The 23637-nt window shown below is 43.0% G+C and overlaps 1 protein-coding gene across 5 annotated transcripts in view; it reads right to left on the bottom strand.

Moving 5' to 3' along the window:
- Nucleotides 1–20756, bottom strand: part of LOC118390561 (A disintegrin and metalloproteinase with thrombospondin motifs 2) — a 59602-nt gene extending 38846 nt beyond the window's left edge. For 2 of the 5 annotated variants that reach the window (XR_004826963.2, XM_035781241.2), the window contains exons 1-3: nucleotides 20604–20756; nucleotides 18920–19344; nucleotides 3327–3498 (exon numbers count right to left, since the gene is read on the bottom strand). Coding sequence is in view for 4 of the 5 variants with exons in the window: in XM_035781241.2 (XP_035637134.2) it covers nucleotides 3327–3498; nucleotides 18920–19344; nucleotides 20604–20688 (682 nt within the window). In the remaining variant the exon portion in view is untranslated. Of the gene's footprint in view, nucleotides 1–3326; nucleotides 3499–5745; nucleotides 5885–18919; nucleotides 19345–20603 lie in introns of those variants that run through there. The other 3 variants (XM_035781239.2, XM_035781238.2, XM_035781240.2) reach the window with 3 other exon arrangements.
- Between the last annotated feature and the right edge of the window lie 2881 nt (nucleotides 20757–23637).

The raw sequence follows: 23637 nt of genomic DNA, 5'->3' as shown, positions 1-23637 counted from the left end.
TGAGCGGCCTTTCAGGCTATGTTACTCTGGCTATAGATACTTTTGTACCTGTTTCCTCCAGCATTTTCACAAGGTCCTTTGCTGTTGTTCTGGGATTGATTTGCACTTTTCGCACCAAAGTACGTTCATCTCTAGGAAACAGAACTCGTCTCCTTCCTGAGCGGTATGACGGCTGTGTGGTACCATGGTGTTTTTAATTTTTTTTTAATTTAGCTACTATCTTGTCTCATCGCTACAACTCCCATACGGGCTCGGGAGAGACGAAGGTTGAAAGTCATGCGTCCTCCGATACACAACCCAACCAAGCCGCACTGCTTCTTAACACAGCGTACATCCAACCCGGAAACCAGCCGCACCAATGTGTCGGAGGAAACACTGTGCACCTGTACAGATAAATGTGGTACCTTCAGGCATTTGGAAATTGCTCCCAAGGATGAAGCAGACTTGTGGAGGTCTTGGCTGATTTCTTTAGAATGTCCCATGATGTCAAGCAAAGAGGCACTGAGTTTGAAGGTAGGCCTTGAAATGCACCTCCAATTGACTCAAATGATGTCAATTAGCCTATCAGAAGCTTCTAAAAACATAGAATTTTCCAAGCTGTTTAAAGGCACAGTCAACTTAGTGTATGTCAACTTCTGACCCACTGGAATTGTGATATAGTGAATTATAAGTTAAATAATCTGTCTGTAAACAATTGTTAAAAATTACTTGTGTCATGCGCAAAGTAGATGTCCTAACCAACTTGCCAAAACTATAGTTTGTTAACAAGAAATTTGTGGGGTGGTTGAAAAATGAGTTTATGTGTATGTAAACTTCCGACTTCAACTGTAGGAGTGACGCCACCTGATGTCAGACAATGCACTCAAGTTAGACGGCTTGGATCACATTTACATTTACATTTAAGTCATTTAGCAGACGCTCCTATCCAGAGCGACTTACAAATTGGTGCATTCATCTTATGACATCCAGTGGAACAGCCACTTTACAATAGTGCATCTAAATATTTTAAGGGGGGTGAGAAGGATTACTTTATCCTATCCTAGATATTCCTTAAAGAGGTGGGGTTTCAGGTGTCTCCGGAAGGTGGTGATTGACTCCGCAGTCCTGGCGTCGTGAGGGAGTGTGTTCCACCATTGGGGAGCCAGAGCAGCGAACAGTTTTGACTGGGCTGAGCGGGAACTCAAAAATGAAAAAATCACCTCAGCAGTCTACAGAGTAATGGTATGCAGAGATACGCAATGATAACCAATTCAGAGATAGTCTATGGAAGGACCACTGCTATATGGAAAGTCAAAGGTGAATCCCTCTGCCTTAAACAGGACCTCTTCCTCAGATCTGATTGAATACTGAGAAATGTTGTCATTGTTTTTGTAAGTGATTATGAAATGATGTTTACAAATGTTTCAGTCTGCCTGAAAATAGATTACATTCATTTGAGGTGATGGAAAATAATAATTGATTAGTTAGTGAAATCCATGCGCATGATGTAAAAGGGAAGGCTTCCCACAAAATGAGAAACACAATCTAATTGTAAAAATCCTTGGACAATGGCTCCTCAAGATAGTTATGTCGCAAAATGTAACACTTCAAATAAAATTTCCTTTCAATTATTTTTTATTAGTTACAAACTTTTAGGCCTAAATTCAATAAGCATTAACCTGCGATAGCAGACACCCTTATAGTGGATGTAGCTTGATGGTGTCGGAGGTGGAACTGCTTTGAAGCTGTCAAATTGGTGAGCATCTGTTCTTGCGATCATTGTCACGAAGCCCGCCCCTCTTGTGTTGGAAGTTCTGAATGAGCAAGTGCAGGCTATATAGAAATAATTATACTCAAATTGAAAAATCACTCAACTAAATAATGAGGTTTTCTATCATCCTAATGGAGGCGTAGATTCAATCTCATATTCCACTGTTCCAACTTGTAAACAAGGCTGCATGGGATTTCTGTTAATGTGACCCCGTGCAGCCAATGGCAATGTCCGCTTTAGGTATAATCATTTGACAGTTCAAACGCAGTTCCACTTCTGACACTGCCAAAATAACCGATATGCAGATGTCGGCTAAAGCTGATCTGATTGAATAGTGCCCTTAATGTTTATTTTTACTCAATGTTCTCTTGAGCTACAAGGTCCATCTAGAGTCTGCTCTAGGTCAACCATGCTCTCCTCCACTGGAGGACTTAGGTTTACTGTAGGCTAATATCCCATCAGCACTCAGCCCTGCCACATAGGAGTTGGGCTGCGGCCGAAACGCCTCTGATGGATTTGTGAGACTACATCTGAGCTTTAAATCCGATCCACACATTCCAGCTGACGTCACCAAAGTCCACCGTGAGGGTGTTCTCCTGTATCTCCACCAGTCCCCCCTTTAGAAGTTCATACAATTTTGTTTGTACTGTACGTGCGTGTATTGGTGTTCTTTGCATTTATATACATTGTGAGAGAATGTGTGCATTTGTGTTATGAGAATTTGTGTGTAACAATTCAACCGGAATACATCTGCCTTTTGTATGGTCTTATAGAGTAGACAGGTAGAACTGCTCAGACAAAGAAACTACAAATTTGAAGTGACTGAGAAGCAAGTCTCGCCTCCCAATATCTCCAGGCTGAGCTCTGTTGTTGGAACTGAAGTGACATGTGAATCCCTTTTAGAACTTTATTACTGTACATTTCCCATCCAGTGAGAATGCTTTTGTCACAATTTTGGTAAGTCGAATGGCTGTACACGACAGGGAGACTATTTTAAAAAGTTGCACATTTGGTTCAATCGAGTTTAGTCACCTTTGCTTTGTCAAACAAGGGCGTTGAACTATCCTCCAGTAAGATTTGCTTAGTAGAGGCATCCCAGAGACCGCACACGTTTGCTTATTTCCATGTGGAGTCATGACAGGTTATGTACACAGTGAACTAAATTTAAAAATTAGACTTATAGAAATCAGGAAACACCAACAAAACATCGGAATAAACAAATGTGGAATAAGATGCTTTCTCTGGATAGCATCCATAATGTTCATCAGGCTGGACCAGGAGAACTTGGAGGACATGGAGAGGGATACATTTGTTTTCTCTCTGCACAATAAAAGCAAAGTTTACCGTCATTTCAACATCTCCTAAAAGGGATACAAATGGAATGTCTAGGAGACAAGTCTTTCATAACGGTTTCACATTTCAAAATGAAGGACAATAATCTGACAGAGTAGCTTATCTGCATTCAGCACTCTAAAGTCACAAATGACGATGACCTCATGAAGGAATTTTATCATGTCTCCTGACAGTCAGGAAAATCATATGGAGTCTGTAAAGGTGTATCTGAAGTTCCTTTTACCTCGGGGGTGAGAGTCTGCTGTTTGATTGACAGGGGGCCTCTTAATGGCAGAGGAGCGATAAACAATGTGATGTCGTCCGTCTCCTCTCTCTTCCTCCTCTACCATCAGGCCCCCTCCACGCACCAGGGGCTCGATGAAGAACTCCTCCTTCCCCGTACGGATCATTCCTGCCTGAGGGAGAGAGAGATGAGAAGGGGGGCGGTTTGAATTCTACAATCACAATCTTCTAACATGAAAAACTAACTTTTAAAGGTGACCTATGGAGAAAAATCACCATTTCCTGGTTGCAAAAATTCTAATAGTTCGCTTAATTTCAGTTGATGTGATAAAACAAGCAAACATAGTGAAGAGAATCATTGTATCATCTAAACCGCTGTGGAATATATTTTCCATAATCTAATATATTGTATTATCAGCTGTTTGAAGCTGGTGTACCAATCCAAAAGTAAAATACGCAAAAAAAACTAAGCTTAAGAATGGGAAGCATAGAAATAGCACACATAGAATATATCTACCACTTTATAGACTTGCTTTCAATGAGAATGACAGATCTATAACTCACATTTCCATGTGAATTTTGTTGGGTCGCCCAAAAAGTTACCTATTGCAGCTTTATATAACACTTTGAGAATAACTTTGAGAATGGGAAATACACAATAATCAATATCTCAACCACTTTGAAGATCAGCCAGAAGAGAGGACAGAATTGACAAGTAGAACTGACATGAGACTGAAAGGGAAATTAGTTGATCAATATGGGGGCATAAACAGCAAAAAAAACACAAAAAAAGTACTAATGTTTCCATAAATGCAGACAGCCTAAATGTGGCGTGACAACCCAAGCCAAGTGCCCCCACCCAAGCCAAGTCTTCGTGAATGTGAAGTCAAGGGGCGGTGAACGTGAACTGCTCCTCTCTCTCCCCTCTGACCGCAGAGTTAGAGCGTGGCCGCTGATGCGGCCGTTTAGCCACAGCCTCCTGGGAAATTTTACATAAGGAGCTGTCACATCCTCCCGAGGTTTAATTACCAAAGAAAGGTCTGGACGCAGCATAAATCGACACCAGCGGATACACCTCGATTGCCAACTCTCTGAGCCACTGTGAAGTCAAACGTAATCTGCTTTAGGATGCTGCAGGGCTAAACACACAACTTCCTCACCTCAGAAAGGCAGTTGCTCACCTCATCTCAGGAAATCTAGAACTCTAACAGCTAATTAAAGTCATGCTAGGGATTAAAGGAGCTAACAGCAAAGATTCTACCCTGGGCCGGAGGAAAGAAGCACACACCTCAATGTTCAGAAGTCTTAAAAACAATAATTCCGATTCTTCCACGTATCTCAGGGATGGCTATCTGTTATTGCAGCCACTTGTAAAACGAATAAACTAAGTCTAGTTATTTTTTTATTAAACAATGACTGGGGTTTGTGAAAGACATCCAAACTCTCAAATCTGAAATCAAACTCTGTCTTCAACAACAAAGCACATGGCCATTTGGGCTAGAAGATCTCAAACTAACATTTGAAGGATCAACTTCACCTAACAATCACAATGATATCACTCTGTCACCAGCTTTACAGTCTGAAAAAAAGTATACAGTGTCAAGACATTTGGATCAGTGGTCCACAACTCTGGTATTTTCACCACCTGAGTCCAGGGCACAATAGACATGTAGCTGTAAATTGGCATACAAATTGTAAACCTCGACAGGAGCAATGATTGATAAGTCAGCATAAACTCTGCTGAAGTGCAGCAGCTTATTGACGATGTGATGGGATCCAGCTCCAATGTAATTGTGAGACTCTGGCTTTTCTGAGCCTGAGAGACTCCAGAGCATGCCTGGCCTGCCAAGACTGAAATGGGAGAGCAGAGCCTGAGAGAGCCTGCCTGAGAAGCCCTGTCACGTCTGGGTTTCCTGCTCAGAGTCAGGCCTGCTGCCTCGTTAAAGTAAAAATCCACCCAAAACCACAAATTCCTATAATTTACCGTGTTATAGCTGCAATATACATTATAACATTTTGGGCGACCTGATTAAATTCACAAAGAAATATGAGTTATAAATCTGTCATTCTCATTGAAATCAAGTCTAAGAAGTGGTAGATTTGTTCTGTGTGCACTATTTCAATGCATCCCATTTTAAAGCATCTTTTACTTTTGGTTTTGTACACCAGCTTCAAAAACAACTGAAAATACAATATTTTTGGTTATGGAAAATATATTTCACAGAGGTTTAGATGGTACAATGATTCTCTACACTATACTTGCTTGTTTTGTCACATAAACTGAAATGAGACGACCCATCAGAATTTTTGCAATCTGGAAATATTAATACCAAAGTCAATATCAGCATGTGAAGTAGCTAGTTAGCTGTAAAATCGACTAAACAAACTACACTATCAATTTAAGAAGTCTACAATCTCACCATGTTGAACCTGTAGATCGATGTGCCTCGCAGAGTGGAGTCTGACATTCGCAACGGCCATGCAACAGCACCATACAATGCACTCTGGACTGAAGACGCAGACAAATAGGAGAAATTTGGTGGACCCTTTGCTAAATTACACATTTCAGGATGAAACAGTCAGAGGTCACCAAGAGCAACATAGCTTCAGTGTGTAAATCAGCTAGAAAGATGTGTCAGCATCGAGTAATTGTCCCTGGCCCCCTCCCAGTTAGGGGGAGGGATGAGCTCTACAGCAGAGTCTCACAACTCAATCGCTGGTTGAAAACGGTTTTCTGCCCCTCCCAAAAGATAGAATTAGTCGATAATTGGCCCTCTTTCTGGGACTCACCCACAAACAGGATCAAGCCTGGCCTGCTGTGGAGTGACGGACTCCATCCTCGCTGGAGGGTTGCTTTCATCTTATCTACAAACATAGACAGGGCTCTAACTCCCCTAGCTCCACAATGAGATAGGGTGCAGGCCAGGCAGCATGCTGTTAGCCATCCAGCTTAGTGGTCTGCCACTAGCGCAGTCAGTGTAGTCAGCTCAGCTGTCCCCATTGAGACCATGTCTGTGCATCGATCTAGGTTGGGCAAAACTAAACATGGCGGTGTTCACCTTAGCAATCTCACTGGAATAAAGACCTCCTCCATTCCTGTCATTATTGAAAGAGATTGTGATATCTCACATCTCAAAATAGGGCTACTTAATGTTAGATCCCTCACTTCCAAGGCAGTTACAGTCAATGAACTAATCACTGATCATAATCTTGATGTGATTGGCCTGACTGAAACATGGCTTAAGCCTAATGAATTTACTGTGTTAAATGAGGCCTCTCCTCCTGGTTACACTAGTGACCATATCCCCCACGCATCCTGCGGAAGTGTTGCAAACATTTACGATATCAAATTTCAATTTCCCCCCAAAAGATGACTGCGTTTTCATCTTTTGAGCTTCGATAGTAATGAAATTTCTGCAGCCTACTCAATCACTTTTTATAGCTACTGTTTACAGGCCTCCTGGGCTATATACAGCGTTCCTCACTGAATTCCCTGAATTCCTATCGGACCTTGTAGTCGTGGCAGATAATATTCACATTTTTGGTGACTTTAATATTCACATGGAAGGGTCCACAGACCCACTCCAAAAGGCTTTCGGAGCCATCAGTGGGATTTGCCATCGACTCAGTGGGATTTGTCCAACATGTCTCCGGACCTACTGACTGCCACAGTCATACTCTGGACCTAGTTTTGTCCTGTGGAATAAATATTATGGATCTTAATGTTTTTTCACATAATCCTGGACTATCGGACCACCAATTTATTACGTTTGCAATCACAACAAATAATCTGCTTAGACCCCAACCAAGGATCGTAAAAATCCGTGCTATAAATTCCCCAGACAACCCAAAGATTCCTAGATGCCCTTCCAGACTCCCTCCACCTACCCAAGGACGTCGGAGTACAAAAATTGGTTCACCACCTAACCGAGGAACTAGATTTAACCTTGCGTAATACCCTAGATGCAGTCTGACCCCTAAAAACAAAAAAAACATTTGTCATAAAAATTAGCTTCCTGGTATACAGAAAATACCTGAGCCCTGAAGCAAGCTTACCGAACATTGGAACGGAAATGGCGCTCCACCAAACTATAAGTCTTCCAACTAGCTTGCAAAGACAGTACCGTACAACATCGATGAGCCCTCACTGCTGCTCAATCATCCTATTCTTCCAGAACAATCTAAAATGTATTTTTGATACTGTCGCAAAGCTAACTAAAAAGCATTCCCCAAGAGAGGATGACTTTCACTTCAGCAGTGATAAATTCATGAACTTCTTTGACGAAAAGATCATGATCATTAGAAAGCAAATTACAGACTCCTCTTTTAAATCTGCATATTTTTCCGAAGCTCAGCTGTCCTGAGTCTGCACAACACTGCCAGGACCTAGTATCAAGGGAGACATTCAAGTATTTTAATCCTATATCTCTTGGCACATTCATGAAAAGAGTAATGGCCTCTAAACCTTCAAGCTGCATACTGGACCCTATTCCAACTAAACTACTGAAAGAGCTGCTTCCTGTGCTTGGCCCTCCTATGTTGAACATAATAAATGGCTCTCTATGCACCGGATGTGTACCAAACTCACTAAAAGAGGCAGTAATAAAGCCTCTCTTGAGAAAGCCAAACCTTGACCCAGAAAATATAAAAACTATCGGCCTATATCGAATCGAGATTGGTCGCCCGGGAGACCCGTTGTTCAAAAGGCTCTAATAAGGAAGCCACGGCAACAGCAGCAGTCAGAGGTTAACTCCTGTCTCTGAGGCAGTCCTTCTGCGCATACCATAACTGCAGTGTTCACGGATCACTGTTCAGTGTGTATGTGTGTGTGTTTGACTCTGAGTGCCTGCATGCGTATTTTCAGGGACGGCAATATACCAGGCCATAGAACAGGCCTAAAACAACAAAACATTTCCAATAAGACAACAAACTTATCTTGGGTACAGGGGACTTCACTTTTTGATTCAGTCAAAAATAAATAAACAATTCCAAGTAAAGATGAGAGCTAATTCCATTTAACTGAGAAGGGCAGGTTTGAACTATTTTCAAACCAGAGACAAAAGCTGATAAGTCAGGGGAGAAGAGGTAGGGAGAGAGGGGGCAGGAAAATGAATTAATACTAAGGTAGTCATGTCTGTAGGGAGAAGGGAGAGGAGAACATAGCCTGCCTGACATGTTCCAAATAAGAGGCAGGCAGAGCAGAGCTCTCACTCAGGCTGACTTTGCCGTGCTGCCTTGCCATTAAGAACCAGACAGCTGTCTGTCTGTCAGTCTGAACAGGGGTGGAAGCACCTGAGCACTACCTTAGCTCTCAAAATGGACAGCTTTGTGTGCAATTACAGATACTGTATACTGCAGCTAAGCACATCTCTAAGAGGTAATGGAAGGTTTTATAGGGTTGACAATAGTACTATTATCCAGTTGATATGAATGGACGAGCCATTGTGATATCTTCAGCCCTATAGCCCTTTGCACTCACATCCCTGTCATCCCATATATGTCTTTAATATGGCATATTTGGTCACTGATAAGTGCCTCAATTGGAATGCAGCGGCTGTATAGTAACATACTGTATATGACTCCAGAGGTCATATAAAGTGCTTTCGAAAAGTATTCAAACCCCTTGACTTTTTACACATTTTGTTCCGTTACAGCCTTATTCCAAAATGTATTAAATTGTTATTTTTTCCTCATCAATCTACATACAATACCCTATAATGACAAACCAAAAACAGTTTTTTAGAAATGTTTGCAAATTTATAAAACAAATTAAAAACGGAAATATTACATTTAAAAAAGTATTCAGTAGTTTTACTCAGTACATTGTTGAAGCACCGTTGGCAGCGATTACAGCCTCAAGTCTTCTTAGGTATGATGCTACAAGCTTGGCACACCTATATTCAGGGAGTTTCTCCCATTCTTTTCTGCAGATCCATTAAAGCTGTGTCGGGTTAAAGGGGAGAGTCGGGCTCTGGCTGGGCCACTCAAGGACATTGAGAGAATGTGTTGGCTGAGTGCTTATGGTCGTTGTCCTGTTGGAAGGTAAACCTTCACCACAGTCTGAGGTCCTGAGCGCTCCGGAGCAGGTTTTCATTAAGGATCTCTCTGTACTTTGCTCCGTTCATATTTCCCTTGAACCTGACTAGTCTCCCAGTCTCTGCCACTGAAAAACAGCCCCACAGCATTCTGCCACCACCACTCTTCACCGTTGGAATGGTGCCTGGTTTCCTCAAGACGTGACGCATGGCATTCAGGCTAAAGAATTCAATCTTGGTTTCATCGGACCAAATAATCTTGTTTCTCATTGTCTGAGAGTCCTTTAGGTGGCTTTAGGCAAACTCCAAGCGGGCTGTCATGTGCCTTTTACTGAGGAGTGGCTTCCATCAGCCTGATTGGTGGAATGCTGCAGAGATGGTTGTCCTTCTGGGAGGTTCTGCCATCTTCACAGAGGAACTCTGGAGCTCTGTCAGAGTGACCATTAGGTTTTTGGTCACCTCCCTGACCAAGGCCCCTCTCCTACACAATTGCTCACTTTGGCCATGCGGCCAGCTCATGGAAAAGTCTTGGTGGTTCAAAACATCTGCCATTTAAAAATGGTGGACGCCTCTGCGTTCTTGGGGACCTTAAATGCTGCAGTAATGTTTTGGTACACGTCCCCAGATCTGTGCATCGACACAATCCCGTCTCAGAGCTCTGCGGTCAATTCCTTCGACCTCATGGCTTGGTTTTTGCTCTGACATGCACTGTCAACTGTGGGATCTTATATAGACAGGTGTGTGTGCCTTTCCAAATCATGTCCAATCAATTGAATTTACCACAGCTGGACTCCAATCACGTTGTAGAAACATCTCAAGGATGACCAATGGAAACAGGATGCACCTGAGCTCAATTTTGAGTCTCATAGCAAAGGGTCTGAATATGTATGTAAATAAGCTATTTGCAAAAATAATAAAACACCTGTTTTCACTTTGTCATTATGGGGTATTGTGTGTAGATTGATAGGGGGGATTTTATTTTATTTTATACATTTTAGAATAACATAACATAACATAACAACATAACAAAATATGGAAAAAGTACACCATTTTTGAACGACTGCCTCATCTCTGTACCCCACACATACAATTATCTATAAGGTCCCTCAGTCGAGAAGTGAATTTCAAACACAGATTCAACCACAAAGACCTGGGAGGTTTTCCATTGCCTCGCAAAGAAGGGCACCTAATGGAAGATGGGTAAAAAAAAGAAGCTAACACTGAATATCCCTTAGATCATGGTAAAGTTATTAATTACACTTTGGATGAAGTATCAGAGACAGAAAAACAGCTTCATTCTCAAGGCCATCAGACTGTTAAATAGTCATCACTAGCTGGCCTCCGCCAAGTACCCTGCCCTGAACTGTCACTAGCCGGCTACCACCTGGTTACTCAACCCTGCACCTTAGATGCTGCTGCCTATGTACATAGACATGGAACACTGGTCACTGGAACACTGGTCATTTTAATAACGTTTACATACTGTTTTACCCACTTCATATGCATATACTGTATTCTAGTCAAGTCATAGCCCATTCAACTACTGCTATACATATACTATTCTCTCCTACGTATTCTTCAGATATACTACATATTCTATCCATATACTGTCCATAATGTGTATCCATAATGTCTATACATCCCATCATATATAACAGTGGAGAACAGCGTCAAACACATGGACACCATGTCTGTGGTGTATTTGAGGTGCCACCAACCTCCTGTGATATACAGTTGAAGTCGGAAGTTTACATACACTTAGGTTGGAGTCATTAAAACTCGTTTTTCAACCACTCCACAAATGTTTTGTTAACAAATTATAGTTTTGGCAAGTCGGTTAGGACATCTACTTTGTGCATGACACAAGTCATTTTTCCAACAATTGTTTACAGACAGATTATTTCATTTAGAATTCACTGTATCACAATTCCAGTGGGTCAGAAGTTTACTTACATTAAGTTGACTGTGCCTTTAAACAGCTTGGAAAACTCCAGAAAATGATGCCATGGCTTTAGAAATTTCTGATAGGCTAATTGACATCATTTGAGTCAATTGGAGGTGTAGCTGTGGATGTATTTCAAGGCCTACCTTCAAACTCAGTGCCTCTTTGCTTGACATCATGGTTAATTCAGTGGTCCTTCTGTAGCTCAGTTGGTAGAGCATGGCGCTTGTAACGCCAGGGTAGTGGGTTCGATTCCCGGGACCACCCATACGTAGAATGTATGCACACATGACTGTAAGTCGCTTTGGATAAAAGCGTCTGCTAAATGGCATATATTATTATATTATATTATATATTATATTATATTATTATATATTATATTATATATTATATTATTATAAATCAGCCAAGACCTCAAAACTAAACTAATTGTAGACCTCCACAAGTCTGGTTCATCCTTGGGAGCAATTTCCAAATGCCTGAAGGTACCACATTCATCTGCACAAACAATAGTATGCCAGGAGATGCGTTCTGTCTCCTAGAGATTTTTTATTTTTTTTAAATTTTACTAGGCAAGTCAGTTAAGAACAAATTCTTATTTTCAATGACAGCATAGGAACAGTGGGTTAACTGCCTGTTCAAGGGCAGAATGACAGATTTTGTACCTTGTCAGCTCAGGGATTTGAACTTGCAACCTTTCAGTTACTAGTCCAATGCTCTAACCACTAGGCTACCCTGCCGCCCCAGATGAATGCACTTGGGTGTGAAAAGTGTAAATCAATCCCAGAACAACGGCAAAGGACCTTGTGAAGATGCATTTAGATAGAGTCACACTCAACACTTTGTCTGTGTGTGCCCTGACACGCTTTCCCTTGGAAATGTTTTCCCTCAGAAACATATACTGTACGTATCCAGGTCATGTTCCTTTACACCATGACATACATAGACAACTCTAAATGCTAAGGTGTCAGTCATGGATTTCTTCAAGACGTTCCATGTTTTTCATCTGCATAATTGGACCAAGTATCATGGCCCTGAAAGAAAGCTGACACAGAATCAAACAAAAACAAAACATGGCAAGACATCTCTACGGAGGTCAGCTGTATTCCCGTGTATAGACCTGTTCTCCACAGCAGAGGCATTGTGCCTTCCGGTTCAAAGATCCTCTTCACGCTCAAGCTGGGCTTGTTATCTCAACTGTAAATCCTGACAAGAGCACCAATATGTCACTTTAAAGCGGTAATGTAGCACACAGCCTGCTGGACTGGGCACTCAGCCAGACGGATGAGAGATGGAGAGAGGGAAGGCGGACACTAGACAGACAGACAGTGCGAGACAACGTGATAGACAGACAGTGTGGTAGACAGACAGGCAGGCCACATGAGGGCTTAGTGGTGGAGGAAGAAGAATGCTTTCTTTCATCCTACAATTAAGACTGAGGTTTTCATCCACACTTATATAGAACGAGATCTAAACTCTGGTGAGAGGAAAGGAAATGTGCCTGTGCAGTGGGCTCCTCGCTTCTATCATTCAATGCTGCTTCCTCCAGCTTGTAGCAATGGTAAGTGTGGCTTGTGGAATGTTAATGGAATCAACAAAGGCCACAGATACTCCATAGAGACCAGATCCAGGGGATTCGTCCTTAACCCCTCTCCACTGCCCACTCAGCTCCACAAAAGAGAGTGTCTCCTATTGGCCCAACCCAGAGAGGGGGGCAACAGATGGCTGCATCCTCTGCCAAGTCCCCAACAACTGGATGTTGGAGGTTATACACAACTGGCATACGCTGAGTATACTAAAGATTATGAACACCTTGAGTTGCACCCCTACTTTTGTCCTCAGAACAGCCTCAATTCGAAAGTGTTCCACATGGTTGCTGGTCCATGTTGACTCCAATGCTTCCCACAGTTGTGTCAAGTTGGCTGGATGTCCTTTGGGTGGTGGACCATTCTTGATACACCCATGAAAAACCCAGCAGCGTTGCCGTTCTTGACACAAACCGGTGCATCTGGCACCTACTACCATACCCCGTTCAAAGGCACTTAAATGCCTTTGGGTAAGGATGATAAGGATGATTCCTTACCCATTCACCCATTGAATGGCACACATACACAATCCGTGTCTCAAGTATTAAAAATGATTCTTTAACCTGTCTCCTCCCCTTCATCTACACAGATTGAAGTGGATTGAACAAGTGACATCATTAAGAGATCATAGTTTCACATGTACTTATCTGGTCAGTCTATGTAATGGAGCAGGTGTTCTAAATGTTTTGTATACTCAGTTTATATAATGCAAATGATGGAGGATTTTCAACCAAGAAACCATCAACACGCAAAATTGCAAAACAGAGATAAGATATCACATACGCACGCACGCGCGCACGCACGCACGCACGCACGCACGCACGCACGCACGCACACACGCACACACACACACACACACACACACACACACTACACTGACCCCTTGGGACAAATTGCATAAGAGGACGGTTTCCATGACAACTGTCTGTAGCATAGGCCACAACAGATTTTCTCAGGCCCCCCCCCAATAATCATTTGGTGGATGTCACTTTCTCCAATTTCAGTTTCCTATAGATACTGCGGCAATGGCAACAGCTTGTGCCTCTGCTGGATGTCTGAAGCGGACACTTGTAGTGCACCTCCTACTCAGTTCTCACTTAGCAGGGGTAGCGGCCTGCTCTGCTCTGGCATGGTGCAGTCTGCTAATGATGATACTCATGCCTGGCCTGCAATACCATGCCATGCACAGTGATGTGTGGAGACCATAGAGCTGATGATAAGAAGACCTGGGGCCTTAAAACCCGACTCAGTAAGTCCCAAATTAAATGTCACTTTTTTTCTGGGTTATTATATCTTGAAGTGTATAGATGCAGGTAAGATTTCTCCAGGAAAATATGACGCATAGGCCTATTGATCATTTCTCTTATGCACCTTCTATCTGTCCCTCTGATCCATCCAGGACTACTGATCCATCCAGGATTGCCCCCCATCCAGGATTGCCCCCCATCCGTGATTGCTCCCCCATCTATCATCAGAGTTCGTATTGTTAGGTAACCTAAACTGGAACATGCCTAACACCCCGGGCCGTCCTACAATCTAAGCTAGATGCCCTCAATCTGACACAAATTATCAAGGAACCTACCAGGTACAACCCTAAATCCGTAACCATGGCGACCCTCTTAGATATCATCTTGCCCTCTAAATACACCTTTGCTGTCTTCAACCAGGATCTCAGCGATCACTGCCTCATTGGCTGCGTGCATAATGGGTCCGTGGTCAAACGGCCACCCCTCATCACTGTCAAACGCTCCCTAAAACACTTCAGCGAGCAGGCCTTTCTTATCGACCTGGCCCGGGTATCCTGGAAGGATATTGGCCTCATCCCGTCAATAGAGGATGCCTGGTTGCTCTTTAAAAGTGCTTTCCTCACCATCTTAAATAAGCATGCCCCATTCAAAAAAATGTAGAACTAAGAACAGATATAGCCCTTGGTTCACCCCATACTTGCCTGCCCTTGACCAGCACAAAAACATCCTGTGGCGTTCTGCAATAGCATCGAATAGTCCCCGCGATATGCAACTTTTCAGGGAAGTCAGGAACCAATATACTCAGTCAGTCAGGAAAGCTAAGGCTAGCTTTCTCAAACATAAATTTGCATCCTGCAGCACTAATTCCAAAATGTTTTGGGACACTGTAAAGTCCATGGAAAATAAGAGCACATCCTCCCAGCTTCCCACTGCACTGAGGCTAGGAAACACTGTCACCACCGATACATCTACGATAATCAATCATTTCAATAAGCATTTTTCTATGGCTGGCCATGCTTTCCACCTGGCTACCCCTACCCTGGCCAACAGCTCAGCGCCCCTCACAGCAACTTGCCCAAGCCTCCCCATTTATCCTTCACCTAAATCCAGATAGCCGATGTTCTGAAAGAGCTGGAAAATCTGGATCCCTGCAAATCAGCTGAGCTAGACAATCTGGACCCTCTCTTTCTAAAATTATCTGCCAAAATTGTTGCAACCTCTATTACTAGCCTGTTAAATCTCTCTTTTGTATAATCTGAGATCCCCAAATATTGGAAAGCTGCCGCTTCAATGGGGAAGACACTCTTGACCCAAACTGTTATAGACCTATATCCATCCTGCCCCGCCTTTCTAAAATCTTCGAAAGCCAAGTTAACAAACAGATCACCAACCATTTTGAATCCTACTGTACCTTCACCACTATGCAATCTGACTTCCGAGCTGGTCATGGGTTCACCTCAACAACACTGAAGGTCCTAAACGATATCATAACCGCTATCGTTAAAAGACAGTATTGTGCAGCCGTCTTCATTGACCTGGCCAAGGCTATCGACTCTGTCAATCACCGCATTCTTATCGGCAGACTCAACAGCCTTGGTTTCTCAAATGACTGCCTCGCCTGGTTCACCAACTTCTTCTTGGAAGAAGTGTGTCAAATCGGACGGCCTGTTGTCCAGACCTCTGGCAGTCTCTATGGGGGTGCCACAGGGTTCAATTCTCGGGCCTACTCTTTTCTCTGTATATATCAATGATGTCGCTCTTGTTGCTGGTGATTCTCTGATCCACCTCTATGCAGATGACACCATTCTGTATACATCTGGCCCTTCTTTGGACACTGTGTTAACAAACCTCCAGATGAGCTTCAATGCCATACAACACTCCTTCCTTGGCCTCCGACTGCTTTTAAATGCTAGTAAAACCAAATGCATGCTCTTCAATCGATTGCTGCCTGCAATCGCCCGCCTGACTAGCATCAATACTCTGGACGGTTTTGATTTAGAATATGTGGACAACTACAAATACCTAGGGGTCTGGTTAGACTGTATACTCTCCTTCCAGACTCACATTAAGCATCTCCAATCCAAAGTTAAATCTAGAATTGGCTTCCTATTTCGCAACAAAGCATCCTTCAGTCATGCTGCCAAACATACCCTTGTAAAACTGACTATCCTACCGATCCTTGACTTTGGCGATGTCATTTACAAAATAGCCTCCAACACTCTACTCAACAAATTGGATGCAGTCTATCACAGTGCCATGCGTTTTGTCACCAAAGCCCCATATACTACCCACCACTGCGACCTGTATACTCTCGTTGGCTGGCCCTCACTACATATTTGTCGCCAAACCCACCGGCTCCAGGTCATCTATAAGTCTTGGCTAGGTAAAGCCCCACCTTATCTCAGCTCACTGGTCACCATAGCAACTCTCACCCGTAGCACGCGCTTCAGCAGGTAAATTTCACTGGTCATTCCCAACGCCAACACTTACTTTGGCCGCCTTTTCTTCCAGTTCTCTGCTGCCAATGACTGGAACGAATTGCAAAAATCACTGAAGTTGGAGTCCTTTATCTCCCTCTCTAACTTCAGCTGTGAGAGCAGCTGTACATGTACACAGCCAATCTGTAAATAGCACACCCAAATATCTCATTCCCATATTGTTATTTATCCTCTTGCTCTATTGCACCCCAGTATCTCTACTTGTACATCATCATCTGCACATCTGTCACTCCAGTGTTAATGCAAAAGTGTAATTATTTCGCCTGTATGGGCCTATTTATTGCCTTTACCTCCCTACTCTTCTACATTTGCACACACTGTACATAGATTTTTCTATTGTGTTACTGACTGTACTTTTGTTTATGTGTAACTCTGTGTTGTTGTTTTTGTCGCACTGCTTTGCTTCATCTTGGCCAGGTCGCAGTTATAAATGAGAACTTGTTCTCAACTGGCCTACCTGGTTAAATCAAGGTGAAATAAAAAATCAATCAATCAAAAAATCAATCAATCAAAACATAAATAAAACAGCAACACATCAACAATATATACCCTAGCTCTATCCTCTCAATACAAACGAGACACATAAATGAGAGTTGAGTGATACAGAAATAAACATGTAATTTAGCTGACAAATAAATGTGGTAACAGTTAATAATATTGGCTCCTGGCTGTCAGTCCGTCTGTAAGTCTGCCTGACTGTGCGACAGCTGGCGATAGGCCGGGGCACAGATTTGAAAACACTGGTGGGTTTGTCGTTACAAAATTGCTTTGATGTTGCTAGCTTGAGCTTCTGAATGAAAACTGGAATTGTGGGCGATTTTCATTCAGCAAGGGATTGAGAATATTTTCCTAGTGCAACACTTGCTAGTTGGACCATATTTCAGACTTCTCAGCATGACCAGTGCCAGCTGCATGCTGGGCACTATGGATAATAATCAAGAAAGCCCGCTCGGTCTACTGGTAAGCTAATTTAGCTGGCTCACAAACAGATAGATCCACACACGCATTGCTTGCAAATCTGCATAGCCTACCAGTGGATGATTAACCTATAGCCAAACAAACCTTCATGCACTTGCAAACTTTGCTGGAGTTGCTAGCTGGCTGAGTGTTTTCATTTAGGACGTGGAGTTTACTATTCCATCTTTTTGATGGCAAATTTATTCAACCCTATAGTTGCTGAGGATCAACTTTTCCAGGCAAGTGTTTGCACTGCAAGAGATCAAGCAGATAATGAAAAAACGCAGATAACGTAAAAGTCAAGGGGTCTGAATACTTTTCGAGAGACTGTATGTGGACCGAGGGATTAAATAGAGAACCTACACTAGTCTGTCACAACACAGACAGTACTCTGTATGGACATGCTCTGGTGCTATGTGCTCCAAGCAGAGAAATGTAACACTCCTCACAAGCGAGGAAAGAGTAATGCAAGTCACTCACAGTCACAGACAGAAATTCACCAATGAGACTGTCCATGTTGGAATACTGGTCTTTCTCTTGACAGTTGTTTTCTGACACTAAATGTCTATAATCTGGACTTGTTTATTGGACAGTTCTGATCATAACACTGCAAGTGTGATTTGTCCAGATGACATGGGGGGTAAAAAGAGAGAGAAACACAGTGGTGTGTTTTTAACAAATGGTTTACTTTATTTCTAATTCTAAATTCAGACTTGTCTGAAACCCACCTTGAGAGAGTAATATTCTGCAACGAGTGCTCTGTGTATCTTTAAAATGGGGTGGGGGAATTGGCTAAGCTATTTCATGTCATCATTAAGAGATGTGGTTTTATTCCAGCTGGGTGGGGGGGAAGAGGAGTGGATAAAGTAGCAGTCTGGGATATGAAGCGCAAGCCTCCAGGGACTTACAGCTCCACCGGGCCTCGCTCCCTCCCTCAGCACAGAGACCTGCATACTGAATACTGCCACCCTGCCTGCTGGAGGCCAACCAGCAATGCCAAGCAGGGAAAGAGAAGTTTAAAATGAGATTACGTGTGCTGCTTTTGTTTTTTACAGTCCTATATTTCATGCAGACAATTATGAATAACATCTGCCTACATAAAAAAAAAAAAATTCAGTCCTTCTGTGCAGAGATACACAACCACAACAATGTGCCAGAGGTTCAACTCTCCAACCTCTCCTGTCTTTTTGGATGACATAAGTCTAGCCACCTTTAATACTATGGGATTGCCCCTTTGTCTATCACCTGTACCCAATAAAGTTCTATAGGTGCAATATCAGTGGAACAAATATACATGAGGGATACATTTATCAACAGTGCAGCACTTACCAGGCCATCACAGTTGCTGATAGCGACGGATGTGTCCCTGACGTTGGTGACCTCTCCTACATAAAAGCAGTCGCTGTCCCGTAGAGGCTCATAGGTGGGCTCGCTGCCCTCCTCGTGCCACTCCACCTTAGCTCCGGGGACCACCAGCCTGGAGTTGAGGTGCAGGCGCAGGTGGAGCTCCTGGCCGAACACAGTGACATTGTAGAAGAGTGTCTCCCTGTGCCTGGCTGTACCCTCTCCCTCCTCCAGGTCTCCATGGCTGGGGTCTGAGGCGGCTACAGCCTCTCTTTTCCAGCGTCTGTGAGCCTGCTGGTGCTGGCTGTCCAGTTGAGGTGCAGAGACAGCGCCTGAGAGGAACCGGCCCACTGAATCAGTGTTCACAGGCTTAACAACTCCATACTCCCTCAGGACATGCTGCAGAGACTCTGTATACACAGGGAGAGACAGAATCACACATTGATCAATACACACAGAATCATGCACAGGAGCACAGATGCACACAAACAGAGTCCCCCCCCATACACACACATGCACAGGCACATGTATCAACAGTGGAGGCTGGTGAGAGAAGCTATAGGAGGACAGGCTCGTTGTAATGGCTGAAGTGGAATGGTGTCAAACATGTGGTTTCAATATGTTTGATGTGTTTGATACCGTTCCATAAGTTCCATTCCAGCCATTACAATGAGCCTATCCTCCTATAGCTCCTCCCAACAGCATCCACTGCTATAGCATAGGTCAAAACTTCAGCTGGGTCTAACTTTATAAACACATTATATCATAAAATGTGAATCTATCGCTGACACATTTTACAACCACAACTGACTTTGGTATATTTCCTACCTTATCAATACACCACAGTCAATAATGAGCATTGACTAACAGGCCTATCAGCAACAACAACAAAAACGTCGGTGTGCCCCTGTGTTCACGCCCGTTCGCGCGCAGATGAGCACGCTCGACTCGTCCAAGTTCAGAGCAAACACATCAATTTATATGCATGACTGCATCTATAGTCTACTTGCGAGTTGCGACAGTTTTGGTTGGAAGCTGTGACCCAGCACTCATACAAGCACATGTCAAGACCGGGTGATGATTAAAGCTGTCAATTAGGAAGAATAACTGAGGTCGATATTCATGAAATCAGGTAATTACAAATATCAAATCAAATTGAAGCGTAAAGTTGAATTTCATTCCAACCATTTATTTTACTAGTCAAATGCAATGGCTTATTTGTAGACGGTCGTTGTTCGGTTAACTAAAGCTATAACTGCTATAAAAGCTTCAACAATACATTTGCTAATTCATACGACTATATATATAACGAATTTGAATCAATAGTGCATGATCTATGTACCATTGGAATTTTCTTCAGATTCTGAAATTGAGCGCACGTAAACTGTGTTTGAATGAAAAAGAAATGTGGAAAAAGTTGGTCTTATGCAAAAGAATGGGAAACGTACTGAGACACTGCAAAAAAAACTACCATAGGTACTCAACGATATTTCTGTTTATGTAAAAGGTTATTGAACTTGTATAGGTTACGACATAACCTGTGTGAATTTGACATGCTCCAATATCGAATCGTGATCAGATCATTTTCGCAAGGGTGGTAGCCTACCTAGGTTATAGCCTAAGCTTTGCACAATTGTATAAAACGTATAAAACAATCAGTCACACATACCTATGCCATTGGAGATATAAAGTCCATTCGCGTGAATTAAATGCAGTAAAATAATAAAGAATGCAAATCCAGGCGTAACATCCATTGCAGGTATGAAGAAAAAGACCGCACATCAGAGAGGCGGACTTTGAGATTCAAGATAATGCGATCTACCAGCCCCCTCTCTCTCTCTCTCTCTCTCTCTCTCTCTCTCTCTCTCTCTCTCTCTCTCTCTCTCTCTCACACACACACGTAATAAAGTAATGTTTGGAAATTAAGCCAACTTGGTCTTTGACAGTGTTCACACAGTGACAGCTGAATATCATCTACTCTCTCAATTGCTATTATATCATGTAACATTATCACTTACAGGGAACAGTGATAAGGACATAGAGTACATATTTGGCCAGTTTAAATCGATAACGAACTTTACAAGTGGCTATAAGACATATCGGTGTGGGAATCAAGACAGTCCATCACCCTCTGACCTTGAATTTCACATGGTCTATGGAGCCTTACATAATAATAATAATAATAATAATGAATGGCATTTAGCAGAAGTTTTTTTTTCTAAAGCTACTTAGTCATGCTGTGCCTACATGCCTACATGACCACCAATCAAAACAAGATCTTGGTTTTGCAAGTGCCATGCTCTACCCCCCATATACAGTGGGGCAAAAAAGTATTTAGTCAGCCACCAATTGTGCAAGTTCTCCCACTTAAAAAGATGAGAGAGGCCTATAATGTTCATCATAGGTACACTTCAACTATGACAGACGAAATGAGATTTTTTTCCCAGAAAATCACATTATAGGATTTTTTATGAATTTATTTGCAAATTATGGTGGAAAATAAGTATTTGGTCACCTACAAACAAGCAAGATTTCTGGCTCTCACAGACCTGTAACTTCTTCTTTAAGAGGCTTCTCTGTCCTCCACTCGTTACCTGTATTATACACAGTGACAGCAATCAACATACTTTAGAATTGCTCAAATCCCACAAAAATATGTGCCATCCTATAGTAGAAAAAAAGCTACTATAATCTTGTGCCTCTTCTGCTTCCCTCACCTCCTGCAGGTATTTTAGCTATGGCTTCTATAATTTACTGAGCATTTGAGTCCGGCAGCTGTCGAAACATGTATTCAAGACATTACCCAGATCCCTCAACCACTCTTCAAATATGCGACGTCTCACCAAAGCACATAACCCATCTCTTTTTATTACATGCCAGGTCTGCATGTCAAGATGTGGCCACTTCAGCCTTTAAAATATGTATTCCATGCCTTTACAATCTCCATCGTGTTATGTGCATGATAAAATAGGACTGTGTGGTTCGTTCACCCCTGTTAATAAGCAAATTATTTAATTGCATATTACGCAGTGTATTACACAGACAAGTTGATTGAATGTATTTGTAGCCATATTAGCAGGGACATACAGGAACTGCCAAAATAAAGGAAATGCTTGAGTAAATGAGGGATACAAAGTATATTGAAAGCAGGTGCTTGAGTTAATAGGGTTTTGAGCCACCAGAACAGCTTAAATGCCCTTGGATACTACTTCGTGTTGTGTTTTGGGGTCGTGACTAATTGTAGACCTCGGCTGCAGCGCGTGGTCATCCTAGTCTGGTATGTTAATTCTTAACTCAAATGCTTTATACCTTCGGGTAGAAAGGGGCGTTTCCGTCTTGCTGGCGTGCTCTCTGGGGTCCCTGGGGCGTAGCTAGTTACGAAGCAAGGTATCACAATTTACTATGATCTTGTTGGACATCGTCACAAAAACATTCTCTTTAATCTGGATGTTTTCGAAACAACGTAAAGTATGTAAACATCATATACACATTATGAGAACTCTTCAAGTTACAATGTTTTCATCATAACGTCTTCATTTAACTTTTCATGACATCACAAAATAGACATTCATCTTCCACATTCCATCTCTTGTCATTACCAGCATTCGGAGGATGAAATATAGTGTCCCCGTGTCCATTGTTTGATGTTCTAGTTTTGGGCTGTTAGCTTTTCATAGAGCACAAAGTCATTCCAGTCACCCATGCTAGAGCAGAAATCGTCTGCTGCCTTACAATTTACGATGGGCGTAAGGTGTCATAAAACCCCCACTGGACAAGCAAGAAGCTTTTAAGTCAGTGTGCCAAACCTCTAAAGTTGATTTCCTCCAAGTCTCCGACCACTACCTTGTATCCTTTTCCCTCTCGCTCTCATCCAACACTTCCCACACTGCCCCTACTCGGATGGTATCGCGCCGTCCCAACCTTCGCTATCTCTCCCCCGCTACTCTCTCCTCTTCCATCCTATCATCTCTTCCCTCTGCTCAAACCTATCTCCTGATTCTGCCTCCCCAACCCTCCTCTCCTCCCTTTCTGCATCCTTTGACTCTCTATGTCCCCTATCCTCCAGGCCGGCTCGGTCCTCCCCTCCCGCTCCGTGGCTCGACGACTCATTGCGAGCTCACAGAACAGGGCTCCGGGCAGCCGAGCGGAAATGGAGGAAAACTTGCCTCCCTGCGGACCTGGCATCCTTTCACTCCCTCCTCTCTACATTTTCCTCCTCTGTCTCTGCTGCTAAAGCCACTTTCTACCACTCTAAATTCCAAGCATCTGCCTCTAACCCTAGGAAGCTCTTTGCCACCTTCTCCTCCCTCCTGAATCCTCCTCCCCCTCCTCCCTCTCTGCAGATGACTTCGTCAACCATTTTGAAAAGAAGGTCGACGACATCCGATCCTCGTTTGCTAAGTCAAACGACACCGCTGGTTCTGCTCACACTGCCCTACCCTGTGCTCTGACCTCTTTCTCCCCTCTCTCTCCAGATGAAATCTCGCGTCTTGTGACGGCCGGCCGCCCAACAACCTGCCCGCTCGACCCTATCCCCTCCTCTCTTCTCCAGACCATTTCCGGAGACCTTCTCCCTTACCTCACCTCGCTCATCAACTCATCCCTGACCGCTGGCTACGTCCCTTCCGTCTTCAAGAGAGCGAGAGTTGCACCCCTTCTGAAAAAACCTACACTCGATCCCTCCGATGTCAACAACTACAGAC

The sequence above is a fragment of the Oncorhynchus keta genome, chromosome 11, assembly GCF_023373465.1.
Source record: "Oncorhynchus keta strain PuntledgeMale-10-30-2019 chromosome 11, Oket_V2, whole genome shotgun sequence".
Lineage (NCBI taxonomy): Eukaryota > Metazoa > Chordata > Actinopteri > Salmoniformes > Salmonidae > Oncorhynchus > Oncorhynchus keta.
The sequence above is the reverse complement of the archived record's forward strand: the minus strand, read 5'-3'. Positions and strand labels throughout refer to the sequence as shown.